Consider the following 20,885-nt stretch of genomic DNA (forward strand, 5'->3'; position numbering starts at 1 on the left):
TGTGCGCGCACGAGTGGTACATGTGTTGCTCTGTGGGCCCCGCCCCGCCCTGCAGCTGCAGCCAGGTGTGCTTGAAAGAAGATGGAGGTGTACTGAGTGAAGTTTGGTAAAATGAACGAAAGTGAAAGAAGAGGAAAAGACGCCATTACGCGGCTTAAACAAACACTGAATATATATGACAGGGCCGTAGAAGTGGAAGGAGTGGTTCTTTTCCCAAAAAGCGGGAACAATTTCCACCCCAATTTATTGTTAGTTAATTTTGAGATTCAAATACTCCACTGTTTATGTGCCCCACTCTCCATACAAATGGTGAAATGTGAAATCGGATGATCACTAAGAATCCAGCTGCTCATTACAAATACTCAGAAGAAGACTTCATTGATCTTTATTAAGTTGTCCAAAGAGGAAGTCATCTTTTAAGTTGATCCAAATTCTCACTTTTTTCAGTGTAACCTTAAAACATACATAAATAACATGCAGATAAATTGTAAATGAGCAATAACATATGCTTTGACATGGTGATTTATAGCTCATAATTGCCATAAAATGTGTGATGTTACCATGTATTAGTAATGAATGGATTCACTATTGTATATAATATATGCACAGTATATATGCACATATGGTTATGGATGGTACAAAATGAAAGTGTTTTTGGGAGATGACATACTTTGTAGGATTTCTGCGAATTAAAACGCACAAATGAGAATTAATAATACTTGACAAATGAAGAATGAATGCCTTTTCACACCACATAAAATAGTTAATTTAATTTACATTTGTCCATTTAAGGAAAACGTGTTCCATTATGGATGTGACGAGCCTGAAATAGGCATTTATCTGAGTGAAAAATCCTGCACTATAAAAAGAATGTTTTAAAATCTCAAGGAGAGACCTCATGGCAATGAGGTTTCTAGATGGGCACTGAACCACCAAATGTTAATACCTGTTCTGTTAGTATAAGTAAAGTTTGCATTTTCACAGAATTTCCCTAACTAATAAAAGGAATGTGTGGATGGAGCAACATAAAGAGCCCCGGGGTCGTCACGCCTCGAAATGCAGGTGTACTTGTTAGTTTCGTTCGATCTTTATTTGTAGACTGGTGTTGTATAGGACTCCCTGGTAAGTTTATAGGTAGGATTAGGTGTGGAGGCTGTCTTAAGCGATTGGGAGCAATCACAAAGCAAACCTTGAGTAAATAAACCAACCTGATGTAGGACATTTCGTTACAACACCTTGTCAGGTCTCTGTGTGTCTCTGCGCCGGTGGGTGATGTGAGGGGAAAAGAGGAAGTCGGGAGAGTTTATATACATGTTTCCATCTTATTTTCCAACTTGCAAACTTTGTTTTAGACAACTCAACCCTGCATGAGCATTAATAGTGTAATGGTTCATTCTAGTTGGGAGCAGCGCATTCTTACGGATGTAATAATAACGTTATCGTTGTGACGTGATGTTGAACAAAATATGTATAGCCTATGTATATAGTTCTCTGGGTATTTATGGTAAACCCTGAACTCAAGCGAGCGACCCCACGCAGTCGACCTGGTCCGCCCTGAACATGTGAAAGTGGAAGTGACGGAGTAAACCAACCGTCCCTCTGGAATTCATCAACACGAGCAGCTAAAAAGTTTCTCACAGAACGACTATTTTTAAAGCTTCAGAACAGGTAGATTTACTTGTTTTATATTCATACGTGTGCTTACTTGAATTGAGTTTAGCAAAATATATTAAATCATATATGGCACGACAATTAATTTTGTATGCTTAGTTGTGTTTGCAATGTGAACTGAAGCCAACCATCGTTAAGAATTAAAAGGGGTGGTTTTAGACGTTATGCAATGAGTATACAGGATTTAAGGTTCATCAACTCTGTATTTTTCCATATACATTTTCTATAAATGTTTGCATCTCCTCTTTCTGTAGAGCTCACGGGGCATATGTTACTCTTAAGCTTCAAAATGGACTATCTATGAGGAATATTCCACGTTATGTATTTCAATAGTTTTATGCCAGGAATAAACCAATAAAGCATAATTAGAAAACTCTAATTTTTATGAGACTACAATGTAAAGCATTATATCAAACTCAGGTACAATTTATAAATACATTTTTATATGTTTTTTACCTTTTATACAGTACTTAATTACATTGTTAAATATACTTTTCTACCACTTCTACAGTTCTTCTTTAATGTACTCGCAGATTTAAAGGTTATTACATTTGTTTATGAAAGGTAGTGGGGTAAAGAGTATGATGTGCTTCATAATGTTGAACGTTTTTTTTGTCTAAAGTAAAAACACTCTGATAAAGTAAAGATATTTTTAAAAGTACTTGAAAGTAAAAATACTTAAGTACTCTCCATCTCTTGAAATAAAAGATACAAATATATGCAATTCTAAGAAAAATAGTGCTAGTATCGGATCAGGATCGGTATGGACCGATACTCAGAATTCAGGTATCGGAATTGGTTTCAAGGGCGAGGGGTAGGCGAAGGGGTATGGAATAGAATTGGGATTGGGGAAAAAAACCCTTATCAATTGGATTATAACCCTTTTCTTTATTCCTTCTGTTTTTCTGTCTTTTAACACAAAGGTCTTAGATCAAGAGAACACGCCTGCAAAATGAGTTGCTGCGAGGAGAAAGAAGTTAAAGAGAAAGAAGAGGACAGAGCTTGTCAGACCAAGATGACCAGACCGGCATCTTCAGAACCCAGCTGTGTGTCAGTGAACAGTCTTCAGTCCATGAGAGACTTTCCCTCATTTAGTGATGAAGCAGTGACCTCTGACCCCAGGTAAAATGAAAGTTACTTACACATTAAAGTAAACCGTGCATATGACATTTAGGGCTGCAAAGCAAAGTTCAAACAGGGCACTTTCCGGGACTGATCCCATTAATGTTGCTAGGTCCCCTTTCCGGAATCATTTTCAAATCAATCGGGATGCATTTGTGTTCACACAGAAGGCACTCTGGCAATTTTCTGGGATCAGGGGGCTGTGTGAAGGGGGTTATAGATACGTTCATTCAAGGACCTGGCGTTTGTTGGGCCTGTTGTGAAAAACAGTTGAAATCTCAGTAAAAAGGGCATTTTCATGTTCTGGTACTTAAAGGATGTTCGCTTGAATAAGATCCCCTCTTATGTAACAAAATCTTGGGTTAAAATTGAGTCTTAATTAATGAAACCTTTAAATGTTGTTGTCTTTTGTCAGTATCACCAGAATGAAGAGACATACAATAGCATCTTCAGAACCCAGCTGTGTGTCTATAAAGAGTCATCAGTCCATGAGAGACTGTCCTTCATTCAGTGATGGAGCAGTGACCTCTGACCCCAGGTACAGTTCGGAAGCAACTTACGCACTTGAAACTACACAATAAGACAATCGTCAGTGTTTGGGTTAAAGTAATGCTAAACAGAAGGTATGAAATGCTGTTGTCTTTGTCAGTATCACAAGAATGAAGAGACACAAAGCAGCATCTTCAGAACCCAGCTGTGTGTCAATGAAGAGTCATCAGTCCATGATTGAACCTCTACAACTCACTGATGGAAGATTGACCTCTGACCCCAGGTACTGTAAGGAGTGGTTTATGTTAGATCTCAAATAGATTTTTTATATTTTGTAAGATGTTGCCATGGGAAGTCAATACATTTATAGCGTAAAAGGGAAATGTGGGCGATCTTCCCAAATAAATATATCGTGATCTTAACAATCACAATACAGGGATTAAGATCATTGTGATCGTCTCAGTTTTGAGATCGAGACCAAATCATGCCATAGTTGCTCAGTGCATTGTTATCTTTGAACATGTAAAACCATATACAATAAAAAACAATAACCATATGTCAACTCAAGTGTCCATATACATCCTGTTTGTTACTATGGGCACTCTAGTTTATTAAATTACATCAGATACTTAATTATTTACCTCTGGGAAAGGAGACTGTTGTTGTATTTTTCACTGCTCTTTTCTTTGCATGCACTTAGCCGTGAGAAAGAACAGTCTAGTCTGAGCTGGACTGCTTCCTACTGTCAGACACCCATCAACAAGACAGCATTAGACCTACAGACGCTCACTCTGGACACGGAGAAGCTTCAAGACCTGAAGAGAGTGAAAGACAAACACAAAAGCATCATGAAGAACAAGTATGAGAGTTTATTTGAGGGAATCACAGCACAAGAGAATCAAACGCTCCTGAAGAGAATTTACACACAGCTGTATATCATAGAGGGAGAGAGTGAAGGAGTGAATGAAGAACATGAGGTTTTACACATGGAGACAAAGCCCAGAAGAACACAAGACTTACAAGACACTCCAATCTACTGCAATGACATCTTTAAAGCTCAATCACATCAAAGAGACAAAATCAAGGGTGTTCTTACTAAAGGCATCGCTGGAATTGGAAAAACAGTCTCTGTGCACAAGTTCATTCTGGATTGGGCCGAGGGAACAGCCAATCAGGACGTAGATTTCATGTTCCTGCTTCCGTTTCGAGAGCTGAACTTGATTCGAGAGCATCGCTACAGTCTTCACAAACTTCTGCTGGACTTTCATCCTGAACTTCAAGATGTGGACTCAAAGATTTATGAGGAGTGTAAAGTTGTGTTCATCTTTGATGGTCTGGATGAAAGCAGAATGACTCTGATGTTTTCAGACAGTGAGAAAGTTTCTGATGTGACTGACACTTCATCAGTGGCTGTGTTGATGTCAAACCTCATGAAAGGAGATCTGCTTCCCTCTGCTCTCATCTGGATCACCTCCAGACCAGCAGCAGCCAATCAGATCCCCTCCAAATACATCACGCGTGTGACAGAAATCCAGGGATTCAATGACACTCAGAAGGAGGAATATTTCAGGAAGAGAATCAGCGACGAGCATCAAGCCAGCAGAATCATGTCACACATTAGAAGAGCGAGAAGCCTCCACATCATGTGTCACATACCAGTCTTCTGTTGGATCTCATCCACTGTGCTTCAGAAGATCCTGACACAAGATCACAGTGAAGAAATCCCCAAAACTCTGAGTGAAATGTACATCCACTTCCTGCTGATTCAGATGAAGATGAAGAATGAGAAGTATGATCCAGAGAGAGATCCAGAGATCAACAGAGAAGTGATTGTGAAACTGGCTGAAGTGGCTTTCAAACAGCTGATGAAGGGCAATGTGATGTTCTATGAGGAGGATCTGAGAGAGTGTGGGATAGACATCACTGACGCCTCGCTGTATTCTGGCATCTGTACTGAGATCTTTAAGGAGGAATCTATCAGTCATCAGAGGAAGATCTACAGCTTCATACATCTCAGTCTTCAGGAGTTCCTCGCTGCGTTCTACGTGTTTCACTATTATGTCAGTAAAACTATGGAGGGACTGAAGGATTTTGCTTCAGTGCAGAAATTGCTTAAAGGTGCAGTAGATAAAGCTCTTGAGAGTGAAACTGGTCATCTGGATCTTTTCTTGAGATTTCTGTTGGGCATCTCACTGGAGTCCAATCAGAGACTCTTACAGGATCTACTGACACACACACTGGAATCATCACAAGCCATCAAGAAAACCACACAGTACATCAAAGATCAAATCAAGGGTCATGATGGTCTGTCAGCTGAAAGATCCATCAATCTGTTCTTGTGTCTGTCTGAAGTGAATGATCAGACTCTGTACAGAGAGATTGAAGAGTTTGTGAGATCAGACAAACACTCAGAGAAGAAACTCTCTGCTGCTCACTGTTCAGCAATAGTCTACATGCTTCAGATGTCAGAGGAGGTGATGGATGAGTTTGATCTGAAGAAATACAACACAACACAGGAGGGCAGAAGAAGACTCACACCAGCTGTCAACAACTGCACAAGAGCTCTGTGAGTATTTAACACAAGAAAATGCTAAAATCAATCGTAGTATCAGTTCTGAAGGTCAAGGCTGCATTGATAAGTGGAGAGTTTGCCCAGAACAGTTATATTCCTCAAAACTCCAATATTTCTATTGTTTAAATATTTGACAACAGTGGTCCTGACAGAAATGTCTTGAAATGGTGACATGGTGACAGTCACATTACAGATATCAGAAACTTGTGAAAACAGAACTAGTATCAAAAACAAGCATTTTTCTGTTGAGTAATTCAGTTGTTGATATCAATTGTTGAATTGTTCTTGAAGTCATGCAATTATTGAGATCACAAAGTCCATTACTTGTAAGAAGTGCATTTCTGATATTTCTGGCAAAAATCTAATTTAAGACAGAAATGAATTACCCAGATAGCACATTTTTGCGGCCCACATCTGGCCCACACCTTACTCCCCATACTTTACTCATCTGGCCCACATACGGCGTGGAATGATGGCACTTGTACAGTCCGCTCCTGTTTGCCAGATTTGGGCCACAGGCATGCCAAAGCTATGCCACATGTCAAACATCAGAACAAATAAAGCAGAGCTGAACCAAATATAAACAACAATTCATTTCAATTCTGACCCAGATTTATCCCAAAACCAAATTTTGGTCCAATACAAATTTGACCTAATTTGTATTGAGTTTCATTATTATTATAGTGATGATTGAGATATTAGTGATGAACATCTGCTTTTTAAAATAAAAAAATATTTACACAGAGAAATACAACAACTACAACCTGAAATACAACCCAGCTTACAAAAGTTTGTTATAAGAACGTTCCTTAGAGTTTTTTTTACATTTTAAAATATTCAAAATGTCAGTTGTTTATGTTTTAAGATCGTTCCCAGTTGAAAAAATCACCATCATGGTGATCAGTGTTTCCTTGAGTTGGGATCGTGACCCTTGACATCTACTCTTGGATATATATGTACCTTTAAGGTACATTTGTAATAGATATTGAAATGATGCTCTGATCAATGTTGTTGTTTGAAGGTCAGTGAGATATCTACCATGTTTACATTTGAATAAATTGATTTGCTGCTGATCCTGTATGTACATTAAAACATCTGGGAATTTGATTACGTATTTAAGATTATAAAGATATGTTAGAAAAAGAAACTTATACAGAACTTCGACACAGACATGAAGAATCAGTTTATGAATCTCAACAATGGTAAGAATAAACAAAAGAAAACCTCATGCTGTGATGCATGCTGGGTAACATCATAGCACAAAACGAATTTATAATTCCCAGCATGCATTGCGGTTGAGCCTTTTATCTGAGTTAGTTGGTTGTTTCTCACCATTGCTGAGATTCATACATTGATTCTTGATGTCTTTGTGATTTCAAAATGTTGTTTGATAATATATCTGTTTTTCACAAATCTTTCTAGATATCCAAATACAATCAAACTTCCTGATCTTACAATGTTCTTTAAGGATCTAAAGTTGAGCACTCAAACTAAATGAGAGCAACAAATTAAATTATCGTTAACACCATAGTGGTTCCATCAATACGATTTGGTGAGGTTTTCATTTGTATGCCATGTCAAGTGCACTTTATAAGAACCAACTGTCAGTAGATCAGTCAGTATTTTGCTGAGGTGTCAAGAGCACAACCCAAGGAAACACTGATCACCATGATGGTAACATTCTTTAAACATTAAAGAAACATCAAACATCTGAAAAACCTCTGAGGAACGTTCTTATGACAAATTTTTGTTAGCTGAGTTGTATTTCAGGTTGTAGTTGTTGTGTTTCTCTGGGTAATTTTTTTGTAGTTTTTGTTGAACTTTTCTGCAATGATGCTGTTTGTTAACAGCAGATGTTCATCACTAATAACTCAATCATCACTATAATAATAATGAAACTAAATACAAATTCTGTCAAACAGGAGCACAGAAAGATGTTGGTTTTGGGATAAATCTGGGTAAGAATTGAAATGAATTGTTGTTTATATTTGGTTCAGCTCTGCTTTATTTGTTCTGATGTTTGACATGTGGCATAGCTTTGGCATGCCTGTGGCCCAAATCTGGCAAACAGGAGCGGACCGCACAAGTGCCATCATTCCACACCGTATGTGGGCCAGATGAGTAAAGTATGGGGAGTGAGGTGTGGGCCAGATGTGGGCCGCAAAAATTTGCTATCTGGGTAGTGATATCTGTCATTTCATTAGAATGGTATATCATTGTGATCTTTACCTAGTCAAAATACTATTACAAACATAATTTTTTTTCTGACTAGTCAAATTGAAAAACATTGTCTTGTCATTGTTGATGTCAGGAATTTTGTTTTTGCTATCCTGATATCAGGAATGATATTGCTTACTAGTGAAAATGAAATTATAAAAAAATTAGTCTGTGAGGGACAATCAAAGCTTTTTTAAACACTTATCAGTGTCAGCTTTATCCACCCTGCATAAGGGGGTCTTGCAATGAAAAATTTTGAGAACCACTGCTGTAATAGCTGTAGCAACACAGCATCTTTCAAAACTGACATGTGATGCTAACATGACAGATGTTGATATATATATATTTATATTTCTGATGGTTAAACATATTTTGTGTCCGGCGTTTGTAGATATGGGTTAGGAATTATATTCACTGAAAATAGTTTTATTCTCTTTCAGACTTACTGACTGTAATCTCACAGTTGAGTCGTGTAAAATCATCTCTTCAGCTCTTCAATCTTCAGATTCTCCTCTGAGAGAGCTTGATGTGAGTAACAATGATCTTCAGGATTCAGGAGTGAAGCTGATCTCTGATGCTCTCAAGAACACAAACTGTCAACTTCAGATACTGAGGTTTGTAACAGTATAATTTCCTGAGTGACATATGAGTTTAATTTACAAAACCTAATCTATAGATGGTTGTTCTGGTGTTGTGTGTTTGTAGGTTGTCAGGTTGTATGGTGACAGATGAAGGATGTTGTTATTTGGCTTCAGCTCTGAGTTCAAACCCGTCACACCTGAGAGAACTCGACCTGAGCTACAATCACCCACAACACTCAACACTTCAGCTGCTCGCTTATCAAGATGATCCAAACTACACACTCAACAAACTCAAGTATGACACACAACACTAATACTGACACATACTGAACTGTGTGTGTGCGGGTGTGTGTGTGTGTGTGTGTGTGTGTGTGTACGTGAGCGTGTCAAGAACGGTGTCAGATCAGAAGAGTGACTTGCTGATATTTTGGTGTCTTGTTAATCTTGACTTTTAGTTTCTTAGACCTAATGTTTTTATTTACTTTTAATGTGTTCTTCTATAATGTGCTGTGTTAATATCTCTCTTTAGTTTGGATCATGGAGGACAGTTATGGATCATACCAGGATTGATTAAATGTAAGTCCTGTCCTTCACTTGTCATCTACAGTTACAGTTAGGATTGTTAAAGGTCCGAGCTATGAAGTGAACTGAAGATTTTGTTCTGCATACAACTATTGTGAAAAACACAAAGTGTGTTATTGAATCTCAAACTGATAATAAACAAGTTTGTATGTCTATCCAGTATTACTAGATAATGGTAAACAAACTTTGTCTTGCTGTCCTTGATGGTTCTTTATTTCCCCGGCCCCCTCCTGTAATATAACGGCACAGAGGAAGAATAAGATAAAAGTAGGAGGAGATGGGGAGGAGGAGGGATGCCGCAGGAATAGACGCTAGGGCTGCATAGAGACGCTCTTAATGATGATTGACAGGAACGAATGTTTTCACATCAATATATTTTACTGAAACAACACAATACTAGGGACGTAACAATGTCAAAATCTAACGGTTCGATAATACCTCTGCGTTCAGCCTGCGGTGCAATATTTAAAAAGACAAATGAAGATTTGGAAAAAACTATAATAAACAGAAACAATGATTGAACATTATAATGATGTACAAACGACATCTTAATAGAGTCTGTGCTGTTTTTTCATCTCACATGATTGTTTGTAAGGTAATTAAAGGCCAGTGTAGTTCATGGCTGAGAGGCAAATAATGAATTTATTTTCAGAGTGGACAGAACATCTAAGACCAAGAACACCATCAGCTACATTCACATTATATGTATAACTGTATTAAAAGGCATAATGCTCTTTCATCATTTACTCATCCTCAAATCATGCAAACCTATATTCTGAAGGATGTTGGTAACCAAACAATTATTGTGTTCCTAGGGATTCATAAAATATAATATTAGGAAGAGTCACAGAATCTGTTACAATCATTACAGGAAACTGAAAGTGACTGGTGATCTGCAAAGGGCTGTAGAAAACTTGAAAGGTGAACTCTGGAGGAAGATAAGATACTGTATTTCATACTCTAGCCATTTGGAACAACGCGGGCAGGGGGTACGGAACTACAGCACGGGCACACAACACATCATCGCATTAATCCCTTTGTGTTGATTACATTACGCACATACACGCTGATTACCAACAAAACACAGACATTTGACTTAGTTTGACTTACCGTGTAAGTCTGCTCCAACTATCAGTTTCAAACCATCTCCAAATCGAGCGTTATATCCACCGTTTATATAACATTCATCACCCAAATGTAGTGAGCGAAAAAACACAGCTAAACTTCCGTCAGACGAGTGAAGCGGCATCGATGGGCACGCTGCTGCGGCGGAGCAAGCATGGAGACTTCCCACTGCCAATACTTCTCAGCATGCTGCTGTGTGCATATAAGGAATGCTGCTATTGCACATATAACATATGAATGAATCCCCATAGCTTACATGATCACCTTGATGCAGATCTATACATGTGGAGCTGGGGAAGGAGGAGGGTTTTTGAAACACGCACGCTGCTATAACAAAAATTTGCCAATATTTAAACTTAGAGCAGAAAGCTCATTGGCTGCTGATACGGAGGAAACCAATCAGGTTCACTGCGTAGTAATGATTATGTCAGATTGATTTAGACTTAAGGACTGCGCCGTCAAGAGTTTCATGCCAGAACTTACTCTGTCATTTTATTTGAACTTCTTGGTGAGGTCACTCAGCTTCTTGGTTTTGTTGCTATTTGTATTTGTTTGTGACTTTATGTTCTTGTGTTCAGATGCCTGTGATGTCACACTGGATCCAAACACAGCAAACATTCGCATGGTTCTGTCTGACGGGAACAGAAAGGTGACGTATGTGAAAGATCCTCAGCCGTATCCTGATCATCCAGACAGATTTAAGGACTACGAGCAGGTTCTGTCTAAAGAGAGTTTCACTGGACGCTGTTACTGGGAGGCTGAATGGACCGGATGGAGTTTTATAGGGATGACTTATAAAGGAATCAGTAGGGATGGAGATCACACTTGCTTTGGATACAATGACGTGTCATGGTTTATGTACTGTGTTCCTGAACGATACAGCGCATGGCACGATAGTAAGAACAGAGACATACCTGCTCTTGCACCTCCATCTAATAGAGTAGGAGTGTATCTGGACTATCCGGCCGGCATTCTGTCCTTCTACAGCGTCTCTGACACACACACACTCACACACTTACACACATTCAACACAACATTCACTGAGCCTCTGTATGCTGGAGTTGCTGTTATGAACTCCTCTGTGTCTCTGTGTCACATTGAACAAGAGCATGAAAATTAACAAGTGAAACATAAGCATCATAAGCATCATGAAACTGTATTTTACATCACTGCTATAGTGAACGGAATTATCACGGTTATCGGTATTATCTTGCCTTTGTTAAAATTATGAAATATCCCAAAAGCATTGAAACCAAGTTTTATAATGATGTGACTTGCTAAACACTTTTTGTTGTCAAAAACATCAAATCAATAATATAATATTAATTCTGGCACAATGGGATCATTGTGTAACAGTTTCTATTTTACAGGTTGAACACAACCTTAAGTAATTCAGACATTCATTTAAACACATGACAAATCAGAGTCATTTATTATTAGGAAAAGTAATAAAAACACGTTCAAAATGCAGTTATAATGCATAAGCCCCAAACTGCACCCAAACAGATACTAAGATGACAGAATCCAGCTTCCTCTGCTTCTAAATTCGGCTTTGAAAATTAATTTAATAAATCATTTAAAAAATACAATGCGGTTAAATAAACTTGATCACTTGGCAACCTTTAAATGAAGGCTGTATATAAACCCCCCGTGATGTGTATGAGTATGTTTCAATGCCGCTACCGACCTCAACCGATGAGACCCAAATCTAACTTCAGCATTAAGATATGATTGCTTTTACTCAACGAAGCATGCAAAACAATATAAACATGATGATCACATACCAATTTATGAGATTTTTTATGTTCCTTACATTATTACGTGCCCTCAGCTTTTTTTAACAGGTTTTTGCGTTCGCTCTGTCTAAGTTTAAAATGCTATTGTTTCGCTACACTTTTACTTCGCTAAATGTTTACTAACATTTTCGATTAAGAAATATGAAAAGTCCAAACCTTATAATATCAGGTGCTTTTTGTGTTGCATTCGGTTTGCACAGTTACAGCTGCAGGAATTTATAGACCGTTTCATAACTATGAAAGCCATAACCCTACTGTAATCTCACACTGTGGTGCCACACAACATCCCTACATTTAAGAAAAAGTTCACCTTCCAAATGAAAATTCTGTCATTCTTGTCATTTCAAACCTGTATAACTTTCTTTCTTCCACAGAACACAAAAAAAGACATTTTGAAGATTGTTGCTAATACTACCTATTCACTTGCATTGGTTTTGTGTCCATACGGTAGAAGTGAATGGAGGGCTGCCTGATCTGTTACCAACATTTTTTTAAAATCTTATTTTGTGTTCTGCAAAAGGTTTGAAATGACAAGAGGGTGTGTAAATGAAGACAGAAAGTTTGTTTTGAAGGTGAAGTACTTATTTAATAGTACAACAAACTCAAAGGTACTTCAGTTACAGCTTTCCTGTAGCTCAGTGGTTAGAGCATGGTGCTAGCAACGGTCATGGGTTCAATTGCAGGGGATGGCACATAGTCAGAAAGTAAATGTATAATAAATGGATGAAAGCGTCTGTGGGTTTGTTGAAATTTCAATGTGCCACACTTCACACATCATCAAAAAAGAGAGGAGACCTGTGATGGAGATGCAGCCGAAAGAGGATCTCCCAACAACTACACTTAAACCACTAGACTGAGCTTTATGATATGTAACTTTTTGAATACCATTTTCACATGCTTACGCCCACGGGCATTTTATTTTTAATCTCCATGGATAATAGGCAGGCATCAGTGTCATCTTTAACCAGCAATAAGAGGTAGTTCAGTAAACAAACTAAAAAATACTAAAATAGTATTAAAATATCCAATCTTTTTAAAACAAAATTTCTAGGTTTGTTCTTTATATAGTCAAGGTCAATGCATTTAAGTTTTGGCTTTTTTGCATGTATTCAACCTTTAAAGACTTAAAATGTATGCATCTTGGGCATCTTTTGTGGAGAGAAATCAATAATTCACAATACAATAAATGCAATAATATAGCAAAATACAATAATATTTCCTCATATATGTGTACCACATTTCTGCGCTTGCTCAGCAGATTTCAGGTGATGTGGATTCATGCATCTGCTGCTGAGTTTGTCCAATTTAAGAAATGTTATTTAAATCCACAGTCTTCAGACTCTTTCCTCAGTATCCTATGTAGTGAACACTGATGGGTATAAAACACTTTATTTTGTGGAGGAAAACACCATCTCATTGCAATTAACTATTAACTAATTATAAAAAAAGAAGATAAAGTTAATTTATCGAAATATACAACTTCAGTTTACTCTTTACAATGTTATAAATATCTCTGAAAGTAATCCGTCTGTGCATCGCTTCGTTTGAAGTGTTCCTGACACTTTTACAATTTGTCATCGGGCATTTTACAAATGGCATCTATGATCCTTCACAAAGGGGCAGCCATTTGTACTATTTTTGTCAGTTATGAATATGATTTAACAATATATGATTTAGTTAGGAAAGTATGTTTAGTGTGTTTAATATGTTTAAAAATACCTCCTTGTTTAAGGTTTTCTTTATCTTATATTCCCTTTATTAATACCAAGTGAAGTGAAAAAACATTCCAGTGAAGTTGGGACATTGTGTAAAACATAAATAAAAACAGAAAACAATGACTTGCAATTCCTTTCCGATTGATTTTTAATAGAGTACACCACAAAGACAAGATATTAATTGTTCAAATTGATAAACTTTGTTTTTTTGCAAATATTCACAAAAAACATTGTTTGGAACATCCCACAAGTGAACAAGTACTTTGGAAACAGGTGATCGTCCTGATCTGAACACTCATTATCAGTCAAAGAAGGGGTGTGTCACCACTTTACACAATAACTGCGTTAGTAAATAGTCCATCAGTTAAAAAAAAAATGTTTCTAAACATACAGTTGAGTACCTCAGAGATGATGTATTTTTGTATTCAAACCCCAGAAGCGAGTTAACATTTTACCACGTCTGCTTCCCTCACCCCAAAGTCTCTGAGTTTTTAATGTGTTTTTGGCAAATCACCTGAAATAAGGTCTGTGGTTAATAAAACCTCTAAATATTTTCACGTTTTAACACACCAGTTATAACCCGCTTGTGATTTTTTTTAACCCCTATTGTGTCTTCACAATAGCTCACAAAATTATGGAACATGGGCTCAAATCTCTACAAACATTGTTGAGGATTCATTCACAGAGTACTTACTCACCAGAGAACACGTTTTGATAAAGTTTGAGAAAGTAGTCGGATGATTGGTGGTGGTGATGTTGATATCGAGCGACCATAGTGTAGTCTCATGTTAGCTTTTTACTTTACGTTTGTTTTAGGTTTATAATATTGTGTCAATCTGTGAACATTGTCTTGATAGACAAAACGTGTAAACATCATGACAATTGTTAATCGCAGATCTTATTTTTTGCGATCTTCCAAAAGTCTATGGGAAAAATGCATTGGCTTTAGGTCGAAGGAACCAGCATGCCGCTAAATTATGGGTTGGCATACAAAAATATGTCATCTCCGAGGTGCTCAATTGCAAGGAATTTTGGTATTTCATCATTATTCACAACCAAAGATTCCAACACAGTTTATTTTATCAATGTTAATGTTAATTTTTTTTATAATTTTATCAGTAAAAACACATCAGTAATGCAAAAAGGAAACTTATAGTCATAAGGACACAAAAACAGACCCACAAATGTTTTGTATATATTGCATACTATTAAAAATAATGAATCAAAATAATTGTCTGATAACTCAGTTAGCATAATAAAAGACAGTAACAGCTTTCATTTTTAAACTGCAAACTTTGGGCTGTCACATGTGATTCAGTATCCTGCAGGAGAGCCGCCTTCCCTGAAGTCACATTCAGCACAGATTCTGTCACCCTGCCGTACAGCTACCTGGACCTCTCCCAAATAATCCCCCCCCAATAATTGATGTATGTCATGATTCTTCTTCCTCAGTCCCTCACTCATAGACTGCATTAACAAACACAAAACAGACAAAATGTGAATGACTATCATTGTACTCTTGTCCATCTGATAATGAACAGTAGACAATTTGTGACTTAAGAATCTCACCTTATCAAAGTTTTCTTCAACCTCAGTCACATTCGGTTTCCAGCCATTGTGAACTCTGGGTTCATCAACAGAATTCTTCAAGGTATATTCAAAGTACAGTTTGTTTAAGACCACCTGCGATGAGCGAGACAGGAGAAGGAAAATGTATTTTAAAGCGGCCCTGCAACAGTATTTCATGCGTTCTGATTTCATGCGTATCACGTGGTATACAAGAGCTCAAAGCAAACACTGATCACAATAATGATACAAAAGTGACATTGATTGAATTCCATTAACATTCAGGATTAAGAACTTGATTTGGGACTTGAGATGACTTGAGGACTCGAGACTTACTGGTGACTTGAAAACAATGACTTGGTCCCACTTCTTTTATTTCAGTTAAGTTTCATCAATGTATTGCATAGAGAAAAGCTTTGAATAGAGCCATGTATAGTGGCTCCATATTGTCTTTATTTGATTTATTCATCTATTTTCATCATTATTTTAGAAAGTCCAGTCATGGCCAAATGTATTAGCAGTGACATTAATGTTCTGTTTTGAAAAGTATCTGCTTAAGCTGTTGTGGTGTTCATTCACATGTTTCTAGATTATTGTACAGAGTGATCCGGTGCATTTTAATTATTGAAAAAAAGTCATTGGTTGATGAAGTATAATCCAGAATTGTCTCTTACAGATCATTGATGCTGCTGGTGACGGACACAGCACTGCCATCTTCTGCAATGATAGACAGATGAGACGTCCCAGAGTCGTAAGGTGGAGAGATGTCTTTCCCATAGTAGCTGTCAGGTTTGGTGGTGGTGTCGTCTATCTTACTTCTGATGCTTCTTGCAGTTTCGTCTGAAGTCATGTTTTCAATGATCTGTAATACAAGATAGGACAAACTAAGTGAAAGATGCTTTGGGAAAATAATGTCGGCTATAACATTTTTTTACTACACATTTTCTTTTTTTATCTAACAAATAAATTATCTGTGTTGTCCTGTGTTCATGTGGACTTTGTTTTGACAGCTCATCATCACATGCTATGATGTCACTGTGATGTTTGACTCCGCCCTCTTTTTGCTCTATTAATTATAAGCAAGCCTCAATTTGTACCTTCTGGTGTGAATGTTATCAGAGACTTGAGTTCTTCTCTGTTTTTTGAGTCATTCTGACAGTATGGATATGTAAGGTGAAAGTATTTTTCTACAATATTTTATTTTAAATATCTTAATGTGCTACAAATCTATTGCAGAAACCCTTTAGTACAAAGAAGTTAAACTTACATCAGTGATTTTGACAAATTGAGGATCTCCCAGTTCACTCTTTCGGGCGTAAGTGAAGCGGAAAGCCTCAATCATACGATGATATGTCAAAATCTTTCTCTCATCTGTCTGTAAGCTGTTGTGTGTGAAGTTGTAACCTGAAATGAAAAGGTTTATGTTTAAGACTGAACAATAAGAAAAGTTAACTAAACCCTTGAAGGGATCACACGAAGTACATTGTCTGAGAAGTAACTCCATTAGTAAATCGTCACTTTTTCACTCACCGTCGAGTATTTTGAGGATCATAGCGAGCACGGGTCCACCGAATGGAGCACTAGGAACATGAAATGTATAATTCCTCATAGTAAAGTTTAATGGGTATTCATGCAGATTTGGTTTATAATCCCGTAGATCCTCAGATGTTATTATTCCTCCTGTGTAACCACAAACCAACCAATCAGACAGATTTGATCATATTTGTCATCATTAGCTTCCATCAAACATGAACAGAGTGAAATAATATCATGTAGTCACCTTCAGCCTGGACGTCCTTCACAATTTTCTGACTCAGTGATCCAGTGTAAAAGACATCTGGTCCTTCATTTGCTATGAGCTCATATGTGTCGGATAGTTTGAGAAGTTTTATCATATCATTTTCTTAAGGGTTTTATTGTTTAAATCACAAAACACGTCGCTGTAAAAGCAAAGAAAGAGAGCGTGTGCAGAAACAAAATGAATGGAAACTGTTACTGGTGATGAAGAACGATTCAGAATAACACAATGACAGAAAACATTTTACTTTATATGATTTACTTTAAATAACGTGTTCATTTAGCATCAGTGTCTGAAACAGTTGCTTCTGAGATTTCCTCAAGTTTATACATTTTAAATTCAGATTTTGGTTACTTCAGCATAATTCTTACCACCATGTTGTGCTATTCTCAATCATTACACTTGTCTCTTCGAGGGCTTCAGCCATAGCTTTGCCAATTTTAACACCCTTGCGTGCCATCTTTATACTGGGCTGAAACAGATCTTTCCATTCTAGTCTGCCGTGTCTTTGTGTGCCATCATGAAACCTTGGAGTAGTCCTGGAACAGCGATGGACAATCCTCCTGTCACTAAAAGCACAGAAGGGGTTCACATAAGAGGAAATCATCAGGCTGTTAAACTAATAACTCTTTCTGTTTTTATAAAATCACATTCTGTGTTGTGAAATCATCATGGATGTTGGATATGGGGACATGTGGTTTACCTGATTCTGTTTTCTGGGGGTCTTTTTCAAACATGTTTGCTGATGATTTCTGTGGAGCAGTTTCTCTGGCATCGATTGTCTCAACCTTTCCTGAAGGCGAAAAAAGATTTTAGAAATTAACTTCATTTGATAAGATTATGAAACAATTAGAACAGAATCTGTGGGCTTGAAGGCTAATTTATGTTTTGCTTTATTAGGAAAGGGCCAGATGGTCAGTGTGATCTTTTCAGGTTGTTTCTGCGTTTTGTTATTGTTCCATTGAGCATCAAAGGTCCAGATTTTAATCCCACATTAAACAAAGATACATATGGATTCACTAGAGAGGGTTAAACTCTATGAAGATGATTACAGTCGACCAATCATTTGTCAACGAGAAAAGGCTTCATTGAACATATTTAAATGAATCAAGCATATTATATTAATGCATTAAGCGACTTTCATTGCATTATCCTATACATTTATACTAAAGTATCTGCAATCCCCTGGGATCGAACCCACAACCTTGCGTTATTATTATTGCTCGAACAACTGAGCTACAGGAAAGCTCTGCTGGTCAAGCTCACATCAGATGATCCTCATTTTCGGATAGAAATATGATGCTATCACAGATTCTGTTTAACATCAATTTGGCTATCAGCATCTTATGTTGCTCAAGAGCAAATTACCCTCCTCCATCCCCAACTTCACATTTACAATCAGGACTCAAAATTCCTTTCAGTATTTCTTTAGTCAAGCTCTTGACTTTGATTAAGTTCATTATCCAGATGAGATCAGTGAGTCACATCACAAGATGATGGCCATTTTGATGACAACCAAAGACCGCTTGATTAAATTCTCAATTGCTGTGGCATAAAAAAAGCATTTTAAAAGCCATAGTTACATCATGTTAAAAAATGTAACATGAATTAAAGGGTGAAGAGCTCAACTTAATGAAACAGTGATGGTGACTTTTGTTAGCTTGGGACATCCTTAAAGCATAAAAAATATTTTTTAAAACGTTTTCAAAACATGAAAAACCTCAAAGGAACATTCTTATAACAAGCTTTGGTTAGCTGGGTATTAGCTGCATTTTCAAGTGTTTGTATATAAGTGGAAGTTTGGACATGTAGTTTTACACAACTGACTCAAGAGTTGTAGCTATTGTGAGATTGTGGTGATGTCTGGTTAAGTACCTGTAGATGCATCGTATATAGTGAAGACCATTCCTCCTCCTACGGCTCCAACGGCTGTCTGCTGGAAAGTATCTCTATTGATATCAATGAGTATCTCCGCAAAAGCCTTTTAAAACCCTAACAGCGAGTCCTTACCCAGATAGCAGGCAACCATTGTATCAATGTTAAAAAAATTTGATTAGTCACTGTTAATTGCATTGAAACATATCAATTTTGCACTCGCAATTAATGTAGAAAAAACTTTGAACTTTCAACAAATCAACATTATTGTGATCAGAGTTTGATTTAGTTGGGCTCTGAACAATGATTCAATGGTTGCTTGCTATCTTGAAATGCATCTCTTCCCTGGTCCCGTATGATATAAATTTACAATACCTTACCATAATCAACACAACCATATGTGCCAACTAGAGGGTGAAACAGGAGTGGATTTACAAAAAACTGGGGGTAGGTCCCGTCCCAATCCCGGAAGAATGATTCCCATTTCCTCCCGTGTTGTGTTTATTTAATGTAATTTACATTAGGTCTTTATGCGACGCAACTTTGGTGGGAGAAGAAGTGCTCTTGAGGGTTAAAATTAAGCGTGTTTGGTGCTAAATTAAGATATTGGAGGATATGGTTGCCAGATCGTCAACATAAATATCCCTGAGTGCATGTTATGTGTAAAGCTTTTTACAATTAACAAAAGAAAGCTTCATGTTGCAATTCATTGCAGTCGATCTGTATTAGTTTGATGATTGTCACTATTGTTGATATTACTGTGTGTAAAAATAAATTTTAGCACTTTCACTGCTTATTGAAGGCTTAACCTCATTATTATTTTTAGACACGCCCTATAAATTATTTTAGGAAAATAACAAAAATAAACAAAACCACCTTTACTTTTGGTTAAGCATCTTATTTAACACCACAAGTGATTGTGGTGTTAAAACTTTGCTACAAGCACAGAAAGAAGTGAATTATCTTAAAAAACTCATTTGAAACTACCAGAGGTGGGAGCAAGTCAGGTCTCAAGTCAAATCAAGTCAGTGGTTTGCCTCAGGGGTTCTCAATCCTGATCCTTGGGAACCCCCAGACAATGTTTTAGATGTCTTCCTATATAAAACAACTGATTCAACTCATCTGGTACCTTAGATAGCAAGAGAGCAGATTAAACGCATTGAATCCTAATGGAATTAAATCAATATCACTTTTCAACTTAAATTAATGTTACATTTTTTTTTTAACTTCAACAAACCACCATTATTGTGATCAGTGTTTGCTTTAGTTGGGACCTTGAGTCTTTAACATCAAGGTTGAGTTTTCAATGTCTATTATAACAGCGTGTTAAGTACATTTGTTAAAACAATTAAAACCATGATCCATAAGAATATACTACAGGAGTTATAGGAATTTCTAAAGATGTTCTTCCTGATAGAATGCTTTACATGTGTCTGTAATTAAAATAGAGTACTGAGAGCAGTTTTGAGGTGATCATGAATAATGTTCAGGTTAAGGCATGAATGATTACTGAAAGTACTAAAATTTGAAATGATAAAACAAACTTTAATCACATTTTAAATATCAGATCTCAATTACTGTAATAAAACTGAAATAAATTATTTTTTTTACACACTACTAATCAACAAACTAATTGAGAAAAACAGATCAACTGCAATGCATTCTGTGAGTCATAAATAAGTTTTGTACTACGAGGTTACCCATCAAACATTCACTGTAAAAAATTCAACTCACAAAAAGTTAGACTAATGATTATCTTTTAGTTAACTGGACAAA

The 20,885-nt window shown here is 36.9% G+C and overlaps 1 protein-coding gene and 1 pseudogene across 2 annotated transcripts; one reads left to right on the forward strand and one right to left on the reverse strand.

Annotated features, from left to right (window-relative positions):
- Positions 1-1,588: 1,588 nt before the first annotated feature.
- On the forward strand, positions 1,589-12,887 carry LOC130436877 (NACHT, LRR and PYD domains-containing protein 3-like). Of its 2 annotated transcripts, none has more exons than XM_056767889.1 (9): positions 1,589-1,668; positions 2,595-2,793; positions 3,209-3,331; positions 3,443-3,565; positions 3,983-5,848; positions 8,512-8,685; positions 8,777-8,947; positions 9,182-9,228; positions 10,938-12,887. In XM_056767889.1, the coding sequence occupies exons 2-9, from the start codon at positions 2,624-2,626 to the stop codon at positions 11,477-11,479; spliced, it is 3,216 nt and encodes a 1,071-aa protein (XP_056623867.1). In that variant the 5' UTR covers positions 1,589-1,668; positions 2,595-2,623; the 3' UTR covers positions 11,480-12,887. The 2 variants fall into 2 exon arrangements, with proteins under 2 accessions (XP_056623867.1, XP_056623875.1); XM_056767897.1 differs by lacking the exon at positions 10,938-12,887 and adding an exon at positions 10,106-10,135.
- A 1,107-nt stretch (positions 12,888-13,994) lies between these two features.
- LOC130437888 (glutathione hydrolase 1 proenzyme-like) lies at positions 13,995-19,217 on the reverse strand (annotated as a pseudogene).
- Positions 19,218-20,885: the final 1,668 nt, after the last annotated feature.

Source organism: Triplophysa dalaica, chromosome 2, assembly GCF_015846415.1.
Source record: "Triplophysa dalaica isolate WHDGS20190420 chromosome 2, ASM1584641v1, whole genome shotgun sequence".
Taxonomy (NCBI): Eukaryota; Metazoa; Chordata; class Actinopteri; order Cypriniformes; family Nemacheilidae; genus Triplophysa; species Triplophysa dalaica.